Genomic DNA, 20761 nt, shown 5'->3' on the forward strand with positions numbered 1-20761 from the left:
ATTTTATTAAATTGTCTTTTGATATGATAATCTAACTAGAAATTTTATTGCTTTCTTTAACAGGATTCTTAATAATCCCCTATACATGCTCTAAGACCTTTTCAGTAATTTAAACCAATGTCAGAGTAGAGGAAATTAGCCTGGAATTAGTAAAACATTTAAAATTATAAAGCCTTGGAGTAGTTTTTGTCCTTTTACTTAAAAATAGTAATTTATTGCTGTTAGTAAGCAAGAATCTAAAGACATACTTTAAAGAAAATGATTTAGAAGACAGTTTGAACAGAGAGGGTCTTAGGTATTCTTTTAGTACCTCCTACACATTAAAAACAAAACTAACAGAAAAAGAAAAAACTGTAAACTTCAGGTAAATCCAAGTAAAAGCATAAAATTCTACATATAAAAGCATAAAATTCTATGTATAACCTGAATGAGGTTTTATTTAATTTTTGAAATCTGGATGAACTATCACTCTTCACAGTGGGAATATTATGCCATACCTATGCATGTCAGCCAATTTGGACAGGACACGAGCAGCGTTACTAAAACTTCTGTTCTTCTCATAATACCTCCAGAGTAAATCCATATAATGGACTTTGTTTTGATCAACTTTGGCCATTCGGACTAGATGTGGCTCCAGAAATGGAGAGGCAATCTGGAAATTGTACAGTTACTCAGAAACATTTTCTGACCACCTACTTCCTCTTTACGTAGTAAACGTAACAGTTTTAAGACAACTACAGGTGTGCCTTGTTTTATGAATACATAAACAAAATTATAATCCAACAACAGATAAAAAAGAGGGCAATTTTTCTCATTATAAATGATTTTTGTTTTACCACAGTTAATGAGAGTTCCTATCATAGTTGCATTAAGCTGATAAAAATAATTTATTATAATCCAATTACAAATCTTTTTTTTTTTTTTTTTTTAAAGATTTTATTTATTTTATTTTTTTTCCCCCCAAAGCCCAGTGGATAGTTGTATGTTGTAGCTGCACATCCTTCTAGTTGCTGTATGTGGGACTCGGCCTCAGGATGAACGGAGAAGCGGTGCCTCGATGCGCACCCGGGATCCGAACCCGGGCCACCAGCATCGCAGCGCGCACACTTAACCACCAAGCCACAGGGCCGGCCCCAATTACAAATCTTTTAATAAACTTTGAGAACACAGCTATTGATTCCTAAAATCTGAACTCAAAGGCATCCCTGAAATTATCAAATGCCACGTCTTTATTTTACAAACTGAGGAACCCTGGGACTTAGGATAGTGCAAGGACATGAGTGAAGCCACATAGTGACTTAACAGCAGAGCTAAGACAAAGTTCAGGTCTCCTAATTCATATTCCAGTGATCTCCACCCCACAATATAAATAATCCCAATCAGCTTCTAAATAACAATAAAATTAGAGCAATGGCCTACTTTGCCTACTAGGAAGAGATACTGTATTACTTTGCTTTACACTAACACTAACAGTAGGTACAGGATGAGAAACAACTTCCTATAGCTATCTATGTGCTTAACCCACTGAGTTATGCTATTTAAAAATATAAATTAACAATATTGGAATAAAAAAACATTTTTTACCTGCAGCAGCTTATCTGCAAGGTCAGCTTGTATTAGCCAATTATAAAGGGCAATACTAAAGAGCTCATCTTTGGATCGTTGTGACAATTTAAGCATCTGTTCAAACTAAAATAAAGAAAACAGTAAAGATTAGTACAGTTAAAGGCTCTGTTGTCACGATCCTTAGCCTTATAAACTCCTGATAAGAAATCAAGAATCCTTAAATGATAAGTTCTAAGAGCTACGACTTTTTCCAAGATGATTATGCTACCACTAACACAAAGAGCTTCTAAACACAGTGTATTTTCAGAATGAAAATATGCTATGTCCCTTACATGATGTCCTGCTTCTTCATTACTCAGCATATTGGGATCAGATGACAATACTGGAGGCCCAGGTTTTTTGGGTACACTGGGAGACTGAGGAGCAGCCTTACTTTGATTTACCAGTTCTTGAAGTGTATCTGTAATACACTTGTAACTGTTTAATCTGAAAAAGAATGGAAAATGAGCAATTACATTATTTAATTAGACAGCAACTGATTTATCTTATCTAATTGAAATACACACAAGACTGAAGACTATTTTGGAGAATACACACACACACACACACACACACACACACACACACACACCTGGTAACAAAAATAATACAAATCATATACTTTTTCAATAGGCTGGAGAAGCATTTGGTTCAACATAAAAAAGTAAGTTATAAAAATGAATGTATTAACAAAAACATGTCTTAGATAGGTGATATATTTCCTTTATGGCCATACACTTTTGTCTTTAACAGTCTCAACCAAATTGTGAACATTCCAAAATAATCCTTTAGTGATGTCAGCATGATGGCAGAGCGAGTGGTTCCCTGTGTCTCTCCCCTCTAAGATACAACTAAATGGACATCCAATAACCAATAGAGGATTCCTTATACAACACAACAGGATGCCTGAGAGATCCATGCAGCTATACATCTGAAGGTGGGTGTAGGGGACCCTGGGAAGCAGCAGAACTAAAGGAGAAGGCCCCCACCGCCAGTGGCAGCAATCCACAACTCGGATCCTCACGCACCGCCGGCAGGACTGGTAGTGAAGGCCCATGCGAGAACGCTTTGGGAGTGGTAGCCTGGCCTGGAGGAGCACCAACCCTGCTGCAGCAGCCCCTCCCATGGGAACACTCCCCATCAAGTGGCCGTGGCTTAGCCTGCATGAAGGCACCCCACCCCTGAGAGTGCAACCTGCTGAGCAGCTGTGGGTCAGCCTGCAGGAATGCAGAGTGAGAGAGAGAGAATTCAAAATAGTTGTCATTAGGAAACTCAACAAGTTACAAGCAAACACAGAAAGATAGTTCAGTAAGCCCAGGAATAAAATTAATGAACAGAAGGAATACTTCAAAGAGACTGAAGCCCCTAAAAAAAACTATACAGAAATCCTAGATATGAAGAACACAATTAATGAGATAAAAAATAATGTAGAAGCCAGAAAAAACAGAGCAGACCTTATGGAGCAGAGAATAAGTGACCCAGAAGATAGAAATCTAGAAATGCTTCAGGTGGAAGAGGAAAGAGAACTAACATTTTAAAAAAATGGAGAAATTCTTCGAGAAATATCTTACTCAATTAGGAAAAGTACCACAAGGATTATAGGTATCCCAGAGGGAGAAGAGAGGGAGAAAGGAGCAGAAACTTTGTTCAAAGAAATAATAGCTGAGAACTTTCCAAACCTTGGGAAGGAACTGGACTTTCACGAGAACATGAAGCCAACAGAACTCCTAATTATAGCAATGCAAAAGACTTTCTCCAAGGCATATAACAGTAAAACAGGCAAAAGTCAATGACAAAGAAGAAATATTAAGGGGAGCAAGACAGAAGAAAATAACCTGCAAAGAAAACCCCTATCAGGCTTTCAGCAGATTTCTCAGCAGAAACCTTACAGGCTAGGAGAGAATGGAATGATACATTCAAAATACTGAAAGACAAAAACTACCAGGCAAGAATACTCTATCCAGCAAAATTATCCTTCAGATACGATGGAGAAATAAAAGCTTTCCTAGACAAAAATAATCCTTTAAAATAAAATACTAATCTTCACCCAGAACCAGAAATTGGGGCCAGGGAGGCAGTTTTGTTTCCAAATAAGTTATCTCATTTAAAACTGACATTAACAGGGGCTGGCCCTGCGGTGTAGTGGTTAAGTTCAGCACACTCTGCTTTGGTGGACTGGGTTCACAGGTTTGATCTTGGGTGGGGACCTACACCACTCATCAACCATGCTGTGGCAGCGACCCACATACAAAATAGAAGAAGATCAGCACAGGTGTTAGCTCAGGGCGAATATTCTTCAGCAAAAATAAACAAACAAATAAATAAATAAAATTGACATTAATCAAGTCTCAGAAAAACCACAGAGGCGAGTTCAAAAATGCTGATAAGACCCTAAGAATTTTCACCAGACTAAAATTTTATCCCTAGGCTAAGAATTATAATCCTGATTGAGCCCTTTGATAAAACAAGACATTTTTAAGTGAAAGTATGATTTAATTTCATAAGAGTTGTATTTGATATATTATTTTCCTAATACTATCAATCAAACTTTACACAAAGAAAAGTCTGTATCCATAAAGTTGAAAATCTGCTAAGGTGATAAAACTCACCTTTCTTGGAAAGCCTGAAGTCCCACGAGGTCTTCTTCTGGCTCTCCATGTTTATAGAAATGAAGTCCAAGACCCTGAGGATCTTTTTTCTCTGCAGCAGTAAGAGAGAGCTCCACCACACCCTCATAAAAACGCACTAATGGGAAATAAAAAGGACAAAGAGTTAAGGCTTATTATTAAGCTGGATTCATTTTTCCTTAGCTGGCTTATAAAAATACTGATCAAGGTTATTATGTTTCTACTGTATATTAGTCACCCTGTCGACAATATCTATTTCTGATGGGCCTACCAAAGAACAAAGTCCCAACATACCTAAAAGGCAGCTATTAAATATATTTTCTTCATTGGGAAAAAATGTTCATATTTAAAATAACAAAAAGTAGGGTTTCAGCTCCTTGACAGAAAAAAATAAATCCTGAAATTCAAAACAATATCGGTGCTAACAGTTACTACTTTTCCATTGTGTTAGATATGATTTAAAGTAATTTTAAAGCAAGCAGATAATATTTTAAAAATTAGTTAAAAGAATTTAAAGCATCTGAAAAATAAATGTAACCCAGAAAGCAATCTAATACAGTAGTAGTTTAACTGGACAAGGACTGAAACTCCAATGTTAAAAAGTTACCTATTTCAAGATATAAAAAGAGCATTACAGCTTTTGCAGGGGCCAGCGCAGTCATCAAATACTAAAACACAAGGCATGAATTTCCTCTGTCATGCACTGAAGTTGAAGGAATATTTGCCTCTGGGAAGAAGCTCTTCATCATTACCTTGTTTTATTCACATAGTCATTTGTCCCCTGAGGTAAGCAAAAGGTATGAAGAACATTTTGTTTCTCACCTTGTCTGTACTGAGCACAAACATTGGATAGGTCCACCTGATGGCTGATTTTTTGATACTCCTTTAATGATTCCCTTAACATTCTCTCCTTTTCAATTTTATTTTGAACTTGTCGGGAACGCTGAAGGAGCTCATTTGCCTAGCAGTAGAGATGATAGAAAGGTAAAAAGATATAAAATCAAGCAACAGATGATGCTGTCAACATAAGTTTTGGTCTATGTCTAAATTTACATCTGGTTTATTATCATCAAAAATAAAAACAACTCTACAAACTTACTTCTTAATTTTAGGCAGAAAAGTTTTTGCCAAAAAATCCTAGCTATTCTTAACTCCTCTCACAAATACGTTAAGCAAGATAGCTTTGACTGGTAAATCTCTTGCCTAATCAATACATTATTGGTCAGCAGGCAGTCCGTGGGACACTGATTTTTTAAGTTATTTCCACCTGTAGGAAAGGATCAATAAAAATTGCCCAATTAACTCTAATTCATTACAGACTTAAAGTTTCAGTGATTTTCCTTAATTTCTAAGAAGAAGCATGTTTAACCACTGTCTTTTTAAATATAGCCTAGAAATACTATCAAAGATTCTTTATGAAAAACTTTAATATACATGGATTTTAAGAAATCATACATTCCAACCCATTTCTTACACAGACGAGAATTCTGAGGCCAGGAGAGGTTAAGAGACCTACCCAAGGTCATATATTAAGTAAAAGAAGATAGTTCCTGATTCCAGTTTTAGTGTACTTTTCATCATACCATGAAACCTCCTGTAAGAAAACACTGAAATAGGTAAGAAAGCATCATACCTTAGAACAAACTGCATCATCAGTGCTATACAGAAGTGGGCAGATATCCTGTAAGTGTAAACTAATGCCATCAACAGCAGCATTATCTCTGATGTAGCAGTTGATAAGAGAAGCAATTAATGCTCCAGTCAGTTCTTTGTCCCTGATTACCAGATCTTTAAAGGTGGTGATTTTCAACTGCTCTTGAAATTCCTAGGAGTATAAAAGAAAATCCTTTTCTCAATCAAAACATAGGAATATCATATTTCCAATAATTTAAAATAACCAAAATATTAATAGAGTCTACAATTCAAAAGAAAATATACTAAACTATACAAACTAACACATTTTTGCAAACTTTCATAGAATCAAATAGAGTTGGAAAAGAACCCACAGTATGTCTAGTCCAAATCTCTCACTTTACAAATGAGGAAAGTAAGACCCAGGTAGAACCAAAATTAGAGCCACGTCTACAGACTTTAGTTATAACCAGGAAAGAACTTGGGCTTACATTCACTTTTCCTCAATCATGTTAGAATTCTATTATTCAAGGCCTTCTAAGATTGGAGTGTGATCTCATTTTGAACAAATTTTCTTGTTAAAATGGAGTTCTAAAGTATTGAGGTGATTTTATACCACAGTAAAATATTGTTTAGTGATTTGACTGCTATTTCTTTTTTCTAAATTTCAGCAAATATCCAATCTGTGTTTAAATACTGGACTAATACTTAATTTGCATTCCTTGAGCACACAATTCGTAATGCAAGGAAGGAAACTTTTAAGATGGATCACAAAAAGATACCTAGGCTAAAAATTTACCTATGTTATGTTTATCACCCAATAAAAAAAAAAGCATTATTCTACCTGGCCTGGAAAACAGTTTTCATAATTAAACATTTTTAAATTGGGTTTTTAAAAAGAAAAAAAAGTATGTGCTTAAAAGAAATAAAACCACAAACAAAACAACTGATTGGACACTACTGGAAAGAACTGGGGGATTGCCTTTTAACTTTGAAAACTGGTACTTAAAAGTCAAGAATTAGGGGCCGGCCCGGTGGTGTAGTGGTTAAGTTCATGTGTTCTGCTTCAGCGGCCTAGGGTTCACAGGTTCGGATCCCGGGCGCGGACCTACGCACCACTTATTAAGCCATGCTGTGGCAGTGTCCCATATATAAAGTAGAGGAAGATGGGCATGGATGTTAGCCTAGGGCCAATCTTCCTCAGAAAAAAGTGGAGGATTGGCAACAGATGTTAGCTCAGGGCTAATTTTCCTCACACACACACACACACACACACACACAAAGTCAAGAATTAAACATTTCAGGGTAACCAAATAGCCCTAGAGGATAAGAGAAAATAATTTCTTTATAGAATTGCAGTTAATAAATATGGAAAAAAGCAAATATTTAGAAAATGACCATGTTGTAATGCTAAATAAAATAACTAATTCAGGCAATGATTATCAATAGATAATGAAAGTTTCAAAGTCTGATGGAGAATTTCACAATGGCAAGATTGGACTTACTTCTTGAATCCAGTGATCAATTTTAGTATCACTAAAAGTGGGACAATCAAAGCTTTTGGTCTAATAAATACAGTCTGACATAGAAACCACTACCTATGAAGCATTCTATTTGTCCTCATATAAATGGACCTGAACTTAATCAAGCCTCTGTAGACTCAACTTCCATTTTACAGAAAATGCAGGAAATAGAGGAACAAGTTCACTACAATGAAGGTGAAGACAACCTCAGAATGTTGGACATTCTACACGGTTGATGACCCAATACCTACAAGGTAAAACCAAGGGAAAAAAGAAGGAAAAATTGCTCTAGATTGAAAGAGATTTAAGAGAAACAAAAATCAAATTCCATGAGTGAACCAATTGGTTAGATTCTGATTTGAATCAACCAATCTGTAAAAAGATATTTAAGACAATCATAGAAATTTCATTATTTTAGATGCTACGAAAGAATTACTGTTAATATTGCCAAGTGTTATAATGACATTGTTATTTAAGGAAATGTCCATCTTTTTTTAGAAATACATATTAAAGTTAAGTAGGAATGAAATGACATGATGTCTGGGATCCACCTTAAATTCAATAAAGAAAAAGAAAAAAGGAGGATTAGGTAAAGTTGGGAAAATCTTTAAAATGCTAAATATGAGTCAAGTGTATATGAAGATTAGTTATAGTATTTGCCCTATTTTCATTATCTTTAGACATGTTCACAATTGAATAATACGCAGAAATACATTCCCCCTAAATGGTTTAATACTTAGATGAAGCAAATTATTACTTTTAAAAAGCATTCAAATGAGGACAGCAAGAGAAATATGAACCATTCATTTCCCACAATGGTAACCATCTTTCTTTAAAGAAGGAATGTTTAATTTAGGTTACGGGACCCCTTGAAATTACATGCGAAAATTTTGTGTACGTGTCTGTATGCATTCTTTGAGAGTGAGACAGAGTTTTGATCAGATTTCCAAAGGAATCTGCAGCCCAAATAAAGGTTACAATCCACTACTTCAAAAAATAATTTGGTAAAGTAAGATTTCATTCGCATACCTCTATAAAGTTCTTATATACTGTAAAAACTTGTGGCTTTAACAAAGTGGATCCCTCGAGTTATCACACTTTAGTGCAATCTTCCTATAACACACTAACTTTATCATACCCTAAATGCTTCCCCAAATAATCCCTCCCAAGCCCAAATATAAGATTAAAGCTCACTCAAAAGAAAACTAAGCATAGTATTAACAGTATGATCTTAAGGGGAAAAAAAATTTCCTACCTTCTGAAGTTCTCCTACAATGATAGTGAATTGATGTTCACAAAGAAGTTTCCATAAAGCCAGAGCCTGGTACGATTTTCGAACCAACTGCTGGATTGCTTGAAGTGAGACCTTTTCACTCAGTTGAGCCTCTAATTATAAAACACAACTAATGAAGTTTTATAAAATAACATAAATTAAGTTGTTTTATTTCAAGTAAATCAACACTTTACCTCAAATAAAAACAACTACAGTTAAGGTTGAAATCCCCATTGTTCTCTTTTTTTTTTTTTTTTTTTTTAATATTTTATTTATTTATTTTTCCCCCAAAGCCCCAGCACATAGTTGTCTGTCATAGCTGCACATCCTTCTAGTTGCTGTATGTGGGATGCGGCCTCAGCATGGCCGGAGGAGTGGTGCCTCGGTGCGCACCCGGGATCTGAACCCGGGCCGCCGGCAGTGGAGAGCACGCACTTAACCGCTAAGCCACGGGGCCGGCCCCCCATTGTTCTCTTCCCTCCTCTCATCATAGGAAACTATGATCATGAGTTGTTGAATTCATATTTTTATCCTCTCACTATATATATGTGTTTCTGGGTGTTTGTGTGTGTGTACACGTAAGCAATAAAAATACTGCTGTGTTTTAAAATAATTTACACCATTGTTCCTTCCACCCAGTTATATTTTTGCAGGCTATCTATATTTATAAATCTAAATCTAAATCTAACACATTTATTTTAATTGCAGTGTTCCATCATGCAAGTATACTATAATCAGGTCCACTCTCCACCTGAAGGACATTTATATTGTTTCCAATGTTTTGCTACTAAAACAATAATGCAATCAATATCCTTAAAAAAGGTCTCCTGGACCTCCTGGAAAGCAGTCAGGTTTCTCCAGGACTGAGTTTCTCAAACTTTGGATTAAGATGCACTGGTGAGTCATGAAATCAATTCAGTCAGTCCTGACAGTTTTTTTTTTCCTTAAAAAGGAGATAGAATAGAATAAAAAAGGAAAGAAATATTACAGTGTAAAACAGGTAGAGTTACTTTCTGAAATTTTGTTTCAGTTGTGTGTGTATGCTTTTAAACGTCTGGGTCATAATGCAAACGTAAATCAGGTAAATTTGGGTCTTACTGTGGGAAAACAGCCTGAAAAAGACTGCGCTAGGACGTACACCTAGTGAACTGCTGGTTTGACTATACATGCATTTTCAGCTTTTGCTATACATATATGATCAAACTGCTTTCCAAAATGGTCATTGCAGCGTATACTGCCAGCAATTTGAATGTTCCTATTTGTATAAATCTTTACTAATGCTTGGTATTGGTAGGCTTGAGGCCTTACTGAAGTTTCATTAGCAGTAGTGAAAAAAGCATTTACAAAACAGTGAACAGAAAACAAGGGCCAGCAGGAAGGGAAGGAAGTACCTTGGGACAAGAGTAAATGGCTGGGTCTTAATTGGCAAAGTTCTATCAGCCAGAATAATTGGCTCAAACAACAGAAGACAAAAGAACTTAAAAAAATTGAATGATAGGCAAAATTTAAGCAATAATTTGTTATTATTCCAATTTATAACCAGAATAACTGATGTTCATGAGAATTTTTCAGTTCCCTTGCTCTTTCCTTTGTTACTGTTTATAATAAATAAATAACACAGCCAAAAATTTGATACACATTTTTAACCCTGTAAAAAGGTTTGTCAATAATCATTTGGAAAATGCATATCAAAATCACAATGAGATACCACTTCATACCTATTAGGATGGATATTATAAAAAATAATAATTTGAAAAATAACTGGTACATGGAGAAACTGTAGCCCTTTGTGCACTACTGGTAGGAATGTAAAATGGTGCAGTTGCTATGGAAAACAGTATGAAGGGAGCTCCCTCAAAACACTAAAAATATAATTACCATATGATCCAGCAATTCCACTTCTGGGTATATAACAAAAGAATTGAAAGCAAGGACTCAAATTTATATTTGTAGATCATGTTCATAGCAGGATTATTCACAATACCCAGAAGGGGTAACTCAAGTGTCCACAAATGGATGAACAGATAAACAAAATGTGGTGTACACATACAATGGAATATTATTCAATCTTAAAAAAGAAGAAAATTCTGACACATGCCATAACATGGATGAACTTTGAAGATAATATGCTAAGTGAAATAAGCCAGTCACAAAAGGACAAATACTGTATGATTCTACTTATATGAGGTACCTAGGGTGGCCAAATTCTGAGACAGAAAAAAAGAATGGTGGTTGTCAAGGGGCAGGGGCAGAGGCAGGGGAAAATGGGGAGTTATTGTTTCATGGGTACTGAGTTTCAGTTTGGGAAGATGAAGAAAATTCTGGAGATGGATAGTGGCGATGTATGCACAACAATGTGAATGTGCTAAATGCCACTGAATTGTGCACTTACACATGGTTAAAATGGTAAACTTTTTACCAATTAAAAAACCCACTCATTAAAAAATAAGGTATATATCATGTTTTCTGATGGAGGAAAGGAAACAAATTTATGGGCTGAAAGTTATAGAAATACATGATATCCATATTGTCCCATTTTCCCCAATCACAATGATATTTTAATAAAAAATATTTGCATTATCCCAAACTAGATCTTATTGAGAGACGTCCATTATTTTCTATTTAACTAATAAAACTCTTTACTGGGGTCATGTACATTTAACTGATCAGAAGCAATAATTTACCATGAAACTTCCTCTGCAGCTCCTGTTGCATTTGCTGGGTATTTCCATTGTCAGGACGCATGAATCCTATCAGCCTTTGCTGCACTTTGGCAGTAGTACTGAAACAGAAATTCCAGAATGTGTATTTGTGTTTTTAACAGCTTTATTGATACGTAATTCATATACCATGCCATTCAACCTTTAAAGTGTACAATTTAAATTTTAAAATATATTCATAGGGTTGTGCAACTACCACCACAATTGAATTTCAGAACATTTTCACCCATCCCCCATTAGAAGTCAATCCCCACTTCCCCCTTTTTCCCACCTCTACCTGAAGCAACCACTAGTCTATTTACTGTCTCTATAAATTTGCCTATTCTGAATATTTCATATAAATAAACTACAATATATTGTAAACACTTTTTTTTTTTGCTTTTTAGATTAGTGAAATAATCACTGGCAAATCAATGATAACAATTTAAACGAAGCATTTTAATCTCTCAGATGTTTGAAGTTTCACTGCGAGCAGATGAATAATAATAGTTTCCTTTTATTGAACACTTTTTTTGCCTCCACCAATGATTTAATTTAATACGCACAACAAATCTATCAGGTAGGTACTATCAAGAATCTCATTTTACAGATGAGAAAACCCCAGGACAAAAGTAAAAAGCAAAGAATCTGTAAGGAAATACTGGCCACTGAGAGAAATGAGCAAGAAAGAGCACTTGGTGCTGATTTGGTGAAGAATCTGATATTTGAGCTGTTAATGCAACTTCAGGGATGAGAAGAAAAGACTGATAAACTTTCAGGAAAAATTTCTATTCGGTAGCTGACACTTGGTCAGCTTCAAAAGTATATGACTACTGAAGCTATAACTGGTACATCATAGAATAAAGCAAGTAAGTAATTATGTCAATGTTGTTAGAAAACAAGATCTTTAGGGTAAAAGAAATTTAGCAAAAACTGTAATTTTAAATCTGAACTGAAAACAACAGCACAACTCACAATTCTGTTTCATTAAAAAATAAAAACAAAACAATATACAGCTTGACCAGGAGCAATGAATACCTCCAGATGTAGTCTCTCATATGATTTCCTACCAAAAGAAACCAGGGCTTTCTGAAGAAATGGCTGATTCCAGGTCTAGGGCAGGAATTGTACCAAATGATCCTGGGACGTTTTGTCATACTAGAAAGCAAAGAAGCTACCAAAGACTAATGTCAAAATGACTCCAGAGCAATCTGAAGAGGCAAAAGATGGGACCATTTTCTATTTAAAAAACCTGCAACAGACTGAAACACATTAAATATGTTTAAAACCACAGATTCATAATGACACTAAATAAAAGCCTCAACTGATGGCGCTGGCTGAGATGGAGTGAGCCTATACTATGGCCTCTTCCCACTGCCTACAACTGAAAACCCAGGACAGAATACAAAATGTAACTACTATCTGAGGACTATGAAAAGTCAGTAACAGCACACAGCTAGAGGACGGGAAGTCAAAACTCAAATGACAACCCATATGGAGGTGAGTTAATGGGTTTTTTTCCCCTACTCCTTTATCTCTAGGCTTTGACCAAAGGTGAGCCGAGTCTCAGAACCGTGTGGACAGTAAAACTCGCAGGTAACATTCAGCAAGGTCTGGAGACATTCTGATTGTCATGACTAGGGAGAGCTACTGGTATCTAGTAGGTAGAAGCTGAGCATGCTCCTAAACTTCCTACAATGCACAGGACAGCCCTCACAATGGAGAATTATCTAGTTCATAATGTCTACAGTGCCAAGGTTGAAAAACCCTGGAACAGAGGACCTAGGAGAAGGGGGCCCCATGGTCTGAAGAGTTGGAGGGAATCAGTTATTTTCTCTTGCTGCTTTGCTCCAAAGAAACCACCATTTCTGCAAAACTGCATGTCACCAAGGGAGCTAAAACTGAGAGAGGCACTGATTTTCTATCTAGAGGACCACTAAAAGGGACCCCTAGGAGCTAGAGAATGTGAGGGAAGTCATAGCAAGAAGAGGCTGAAGAAGGAGATCCCCTAAGTCTGTGTATGATCAACACAACTTCTGGGCTCACTCCCCGAGCTATATATGCATGGAACATACCCAAAGAAACATAGCAAAGATTCTAAGAACTGAACTGAGATATAAACCACTGTACAAGTTCCAGAATACCCCGTGAGAGATTCATGTGAGGGACAGACCCAAAGAGCACAGCAAAGGCTTTGAAAACTAAACTGACATTGGAATCACTGCCCACAGAATGGAAGACAGAACCTGCAGTCTGAACCTAATTAAGGTAGACTGCCTGCTGAAACAAACAAGACTGACGTTCTCTGGAGGACTGATATATGCAGCAATATGAATAAATTTATATGACATTCTGGAAAAGGCAAAACTAGAGGTGAATAAGAGATCAGTGGCGGCCAGGGTTAGGCGTGGGAGGGCAGTTCGGATACAACAGACAGCACAAGACAAATTCTGGGGCATGATGGAACTGTTTGGTATCTTGGCTGTGGTGGTGGTGGTTATACAATATTATGCATTTATCAAAACTCATAGAACTGCACACTGAAAAAAGGTGAATTTTACTATATGACAAAAAACAAACAAAAAATCATGCTACGCATCTTCGGAGGATGTTGGAAACCAATTCATTACTTTTAAATTTGGTAAATAAAGACAAAGAAGTAAACATTTATCCACACTTTCTGAATGAATCTTTCAAAATGAATCTCAGGATAACCAGATAGTTGAAGAAGGGAATATTTTTTAAAATTTTTGAGAATTATAGCAGGACATCAGTTCAGCAAGGGTGTCTCTTCCCCCATGTAGGCTGACTAAATGCAGTGTTCAATCACATACTTTACTTTTTCATAAGAGCAAACAGCTCACAAACAAAATGGTGGATTTGTTGCAGAGGGCTCCAGTAGGCTCCTAATGTTGGTGGTTATATTGCTCCTTAGCAAACTCTAGGCCACCATAACAAACATGGGGGGCAGGGCAGGCACATTAGATGGGATTAACATAGCAGGCTAATGCACTAGGGTATCCCATTGCTATTAGAACTTCTTTCTTTCAATCCATTGGCAACTTCAAGCTCTAACTGGTATAAATAACTCTAAAATCCAATTATTAAAGGCTGGAGAGGACCAGTTGGCAAAGAATAAACAAAATAAAAGTTAAATCTTATCTAGTTGGCCCTGGCATCGAGGCCCAAATTTCCTCTGGAGCCAAATGACAATACGTTAAATAATGTAGGGTGCTGACGCTGCTACAGTCTCCCAACTCACTGGAGAGAAACCACAGCTTCACTGGTCTACCTGGCACATTGAGGGGAAATCTATCTGTTGACCTAATCTCAGATTTTTACCATATTCTTATCATATTTTAGGGTAAAACTAACCCTTGGAGCTTCACAAGAGCTTTGTTTGCATGATGGTCTGCTACTGAACATTGACCACAACTGCTAAGTAGGTCTAATCAGCTACCTATATCAATCAGTAAATATAAAAATTTATAAACCCAGCCAGAAAAATACCATCAAATATAATGTATTTGCTAGCTTGGAAAAGATGGACTATGCTGGGCAGTTGAAAGCAACAGCCCCCAATGAAACAACTAACGTAAGAAAAATGAAAAGACTTGAAAAACAATTCTAGTTGTATTCTCAGTGAGATTTGGGATTCATATTACAAGCGCTAGTTGCCATGAAAAAGGAAAAACTGGAAAATAAAAGAGCTCTTGGAATTAAAAATATAATGGCCGGAAAAAAAAATTAATCAGAGAAATTAAACAAATGTTACTTAGAATTAAATGATTGAGAACATCAACTCTAGGAATTCTGCAATCTGCAGGAGAAAAAAAAGGACGGAAGGAAGGAAATTATGGAAGAAAAGAGCAGAAACTGAGGCTAGATCCAGGATAGTCAATATGATTCTCCAAAGAGAATGGGAAAGGTGGAATAGTACACTAATTTAAAAATAATAGGCCGGCCCCGTGGCGCTCAACTGCTGGCAGCCCGGGTTTGGATCCTGGGCGTGCACTGATGCACCACTTGTCAGGCCATGCTGCGGCTACGTCCCATATAAAGCGGAGGAAGATAGGCACAGGTATTTGCCTAGGGTCAGTCTTTCTCAGCAAAACGAGGAGGATTGGCATGGATGTTAGCTCAGGGTTTATCTTCCTCACAAAAAATAAATAAATAAATAAATAAATAAATAAAACAAATAAAAATAATAGAAGAAAATATACCAAAGCTTAAGTCTTTAGTTCTAAATGTTCATTGAAAATGTTTAGTTCTCAACATACACTGAAAGAACACAGAGCTAAAGACATTATGGTGTAATTTCTGACTTTCAGTATCGAAAAAGAAAGCATAAAAAATTTCAAAGTAAACACAAGCCATTTACAGTGGAAAGAGAATCAGAAAGGCAATGTACTTTTTCTCTGCAACATTAAAATTTAGGAAGAAAATGGTGCAAAATGCATATGAAGATCTGAGAGAAAAGGACTACGACCTTAAAATATCATACCCACTAGGCAATAAAAAGGAATGAAGCACTGACACACGCTACGACATAAACCTCAAACATGAACCTCAAAATATGCTAAACAAAAAAAGCCAGACTCTAAACACCACACACTGTATGATTCCATTTATATGAAATGTCAGGAATAGGTAAATTTATAGACATAGACTAGATTAATAATTGGGGCTCAGGGGTGGAAATGGGGAGTGACTGCAAACGGACAAGAGAGATGTCTTTGGGGTGAAAGAAATGTCCTAAAAATGGATTGTGACAATGGTTGCACAATTCTATGTATTTACTACAAGTCACTGAACTGAACATTTAAAATAAGTGAAGTTTATGGTATATAAATTATATCTCAAAAAGCTATTAGGGCCGGCCCCGTGGCTTGGCGGTTAAGTGCGCGCACTGTGCTGCCAGCGGCCCGGGTTCGCATCCCGGGTGCGCACCAACGCACCGCTCCTCTGGCCATGCTGAGGCCGTGTCCACATACGGCAACTAGAAGGATGTGCAGCTATGACAGACAACTATCTGCTGGGGCTTTGGGGGAAAAATAAATAAATAAAATCTTAAAAAAAAAAAAAAAAAAAAAAACAGTTTAAAAAAAAAAAAAAAGCTATTAAAAAATTCCTGTACTTAGTGACACTAATGTTGCAGGCATGCAAGGGTTGGTTGAAATTAGGAAATCTGTTAATATAATTCTGTTAATAAAGGTAAGGAAAGAATTATATAATCATCTTTGTAAAATGCAGACAAGACATTTGACAAACTCCAACACTCACTTTATAAAAATACCCAATAAAATAGAAATGGATGGATACTGTGTTTAGCATGATAAACTATGTCCATCTAGGCACCTTCTTTAATGGGGAAACACTACATGCTTTTCCACTAAAGTCAGGAACAAGACCAGATGCCCACTCTGTCTCCACTATTTAACAGTGTGTTGGAGACAGCAGCCTATGCAGACAGGAGAAAGCAACTACAGTTGGAAAGGAAAAGGTAAAATTATCTCTATTTGCAGGTGACAGGGTTACATATTTGAAAAATGCAAAAAAACCCAATGAAAAAAACTACTAAAAACAGTAAAATCAGTAAAGTAGCAGGTTATAAAATTAACAGATAATTGCAGTTATAACTGTAAAATTCAATAAACTACTTAGAAACTATTAACAGAAGAACATAATGGTAGAAAAGAAAAAGAAAAAAAAAAAGACCTTTCTTTTAGGAAGAAGGATAGTGGTGGAGGGCAGGAGAAGGAGGTAAGATAATAGATTCTGTTCAATTATTAATGCTGACTGAGATGTGTCTTTTTCAGAATTTAAAACTAACTACTAGAGGAAGAAAAATCATATATAAAACTTTTAAATCAGTATTTGCGATGGGGCGAGGCCTGATCAATCCAGTGAAATAAGAGAATGGGGAAGGCAAGAAAAACAAGAAACACAACAAAAAGCACATATTCAGGATGGTGAGAATAAGATCAAACCTTTAACTAATCCCAACAAAATGGGAAGGGGTTAAAATCTCCTATTAAAAGACAAAGACTCTTAAACTGAGGTAAAAAGCAGGGAAGAAATCGATTTATATGTTGTTTAAGATACACTTAAAAGCGTTCTGTAGGCTAAAAATAAAGAAAATCGACGTAACCTTCTCAGGAGACAACTAAATACTACATATTATCATTTTAAGAAGCTCTTACAGGGGTTGGCCCAGTGGCGTAGCTGTTAAGTTCGTGCGCTCTGCTATGGCAGCCCAGGGTTCACGGGTTCAGATCCTAGGCCTGGACCTACTCACTGCTCATCAAGCCATGCTGAGGCGGCGTCCCACATAGAGCAACTAGAAGGATGTACACCTATGATGTACAACTATCTACCAGGGCCTTGGGGAGAAAAAAAAAAGGAGGAAGATTGGCAACAGACGTTAGCTCAGGGCCAATCTTCCTCAAAAAAAAAAAAAAAAGTGCAAGAACCCTTACACCCGATAATTCTACTTTTAAAGAAATTCATCTGAGGATAACTGAACAAGTACACAAACACGTACAAAGAAGAATAATCACTGCACCTTGTTTATAACATCCAGAAATAGAAACAACCTAATCATGACTAGAGTTATATCATTAATTGCTTGCATACAGATAATGGAATAATATGTAGCCAATACAAAAAAAAGATAATTTATTCCACTGATTTGGAATTCTCTGAAGGATATATACCAAATGTAAACGACATTTCATAAAAGTATGTCTACTTAGATTCTATTTTCACTTTTTTCTTCTTGCTGAGGATGAGTTGCCCCAAGCTAACATCTGTTGCCAATCTTGTTTTTTTTCTCAAAGAAGATGAGCCCTGAGCTAACATCTGTGCCAATCTTCCTCTACTTTATATGTGTGTCACTGCCACAGTGCGGCTGACAAGTGGTGTAGGTATGCCCCTGGGATCCAAACCTGTGAAGCCGGGCTGCCGAAGCAGAATGTGCTGAACTTAACCACTACACCACAGGGCCAGCCCCTATTTTCACTTTTAAAGAAATATATATATATACTTTTAAAAGCTTATACTGTCATACTTCAAATCATAATTCTTTTGCAGAATGATGTGAATTTTTTACAAAAAGTTCATGTTACTTTTATGATTAAAAAAACGTTCATCCTAAACATATGTTCATCCTAAACATACACAAAAACTTTTACAGGAATGTTCGTATCAGCATTATTCTTAATAGCCAAAAAGCTCAAATAACCTAAATGTGCATCAAATGATCAACTGAAAAATGAAACAAAGTACTGCTATACACTACAACACGCAAACCTTGAAAATATTATGCGATGGGAAAGAAGCCAGAAACAAAAGGCCACGTATTGTATATTTCCATTTATATAAAAGATTCAGAATTTGGCAGATCCACAGAGCAGAGAGTAGATTAGTGGTTGCCAGGGACTGGTCGGGAGGAACTGGGGAGTGCTATGGACTGAATTTTTGTGTCCCACCAAATTCATAGGTTGAAGCCCTAATCCCCAAAGTGATGGTATTTGGAAGTGGGGCCTCTGAGAGGTAATTAGGTTTAGTGTGAGTGCCCATGATGAGATTAGTATCCTTATAAGAAGAGACCAGAGAGCTGGCTCTCTCGTGTTCTTTCTGTCATGTAAGGACACAGAAAGAAAGAGCTGTCTGTAAACCAGGAAGAGGGTCCTCACCAGAACTCAACCATGCTGGCACCCTGATCTCACAGTTCCAGCTTCCAGAAATGTGAGAAATAAATGTTTCTTGTTTTAAGCCAGTCTGTAGTGTTTTTCTTATTGCAGCCTGAACTAAGACAGGGAGTGACTGCTAATGGGTATACAGTTTCTTTTTGGTGTGATGAAAATATTCTGGAATTAGACAGTGGTGATGATTGCATAACCTTGTGAATATACTAAAAACTACTGAACTAAACATTTTAAAAGGATGAATTTTATAATGTGTTAATTAGATCTGAGCAAAAGAAAAAAAGAGTAAATAAATCCTGTTAATTCTTACTTTGGATTTCCTAATGGTCCTCCTGCAAATTGGGAGTTTCTGTCAAGAAATTCTTGCAAACCTTTTAGTTCTTGCAGCACTGATTCCAGCAGTTGGGAAGGAACACTACTTTCAATCTGTAAGAAAGGAAGTATTTTAAAAAGTTTAAAAACACTGAAAAAGTGTATATATAAAAAACACATACTCTGTATATCTATAACTGAGTATAAAGTTATAATTTTGAGGTGCCCTATCTTTATAAATAGTAAAGTTATTTCTTATATCAATTCACACTTGGTGACCAGAATCAAGGGCTAGATACCCACATCCCTCCCCTCCTGTTCTGATTTTACTGAGGTATAATTTACAGACAGTACAATACACAAATCCCGATGACTTTTTACATTTTAATGTAGTCAGACCCAAACCACAGTATAGAATATTTCCAACACCCAAGAAAGTTCCCTAATGCCCCTTTCTAGTCATGAGTTATTCTATCTCCTAGGTAACAACTTTTCTTACTTTTATCATTATAGATTAGTTTTGCCTGTTCTTGAACTTCATATAAATGAAATCATATACTATGTTAAGTAAATACATTCTTATTCTTAGAAATGTGAACTTTAAAAAAGAGTATCAGAGTTGAAAAGATATTTGGTATCTTTTCATTTTAAAAAGAAAAAAGTTTAAAATAAATGTGTCCATATTTCACATTAAAAAAAATCTTATCTGAATTTATGATAATACAAAGTTCTACAAGATGTTTTCTTAAAGCACTGTGGAAAGTACATCAAATCAGTATTGAGTCCATGGAGTTTTGGAGTTTTAATATAAGCAAAATATTAAATAGTAACTTTAAGCAACATTAAGTACTAGGACTGACTCTATTCAGCCCTCACAACAACCTTATGAGGAAGATATATTATTATTCTCATTTTACAGTGAGTTATCTGGCTCTGAAATGTTAAGAAATTTACTCGTCAGTTAATAAGTGACAGAGCTGAGACTTAACTCAGGGGGTGGACAGTTTATTGGAGAAGTACACAAACACATACAAATAATTATTGCATCTTGTTTATAACATCAAGAAATGTGAAACAAGCTACTTATCCATTACTAACATAAACTGGTTACATATAGAGAATGGATACTACTATTTAACTTACTGCAGTGATCTCTCTGTTGCCACTCTTGAATACTCTCTCCACAACTAAACTAGCATCCCAGATGTTTCTGGAACAAAAAATGTTTTAATGCTTGTGATGTAGTTGAATAAAAGTAATTACAATATGTAGTAAATTCATTTCGATGTGTTTATTCAGTTTTTAAAGTGTAGAAATAGTTTCATTTAACATTTTACTATGTTATCTCAAAGAACAGAAAACCACAAAATTTTCAAACCTG

At 36.0% G+C, this 20761-nt stretch overlaps 1 protein-coding gene across 2 annotated transcripts in view; it reads right to left on the bottom strand.

Moving 5' to 3' along the window:
- Positions 1-20761, bottom strand: part of NUP155 (nucleoporin 155) — a 61978-nt gene that overhangs the window by 10790 nt on the left and 30427 nt on the right. For both annotated transcript variants that reach the window (XM_004422746.3, XM_087443210.1), the window contains exons 19-28: positions 20524-20590; positions 19379-19494; positions 11345-11442; positions 8643-8773; positions 5866-6057; positions 5055-5193; positions 4215-4350; positions 1899-2052; positions 1585-1689; positions 498-652 (exon numbers count right to left, since the gene is read on the bottom strand). In XM_004422746.3, coding sequence (XP_004422803.1) covers positions 498-652; positions 1585-1689; positions 1899-2052; positions 4215-4350; positions 5055-5193; positions 5866-6057; positions 8643-8773; positions 11345-11442; positions 19379-19494; positions 20524-20590 — 1293 coding nt within the window. The remainder of the gene's footprint in view (positions 1-497; positions 653-1584; positions 1690-1898; positions 2053-4214; positions 4351-5054; positions 5194-5865; positions 6058-8642; positions 8774-11344; positions 11443-19378; positions 19495-20523; positions 20591-20761) is intronic.

Source organism: Ceratotherium simum, chromosome 18, assembly GCF_057802395.1.
Source record: "Ceratotherium simum simum isolate JZ-2026a chromosome 18, ASM5780239v1, whole genome shotgun sequence".
NCBI lineage: Eukaryota > Metazoa > Chordata > Mammalia > Perissodactyla > Rhinocerotidae > Ceratotherium > Ceratotherium simum.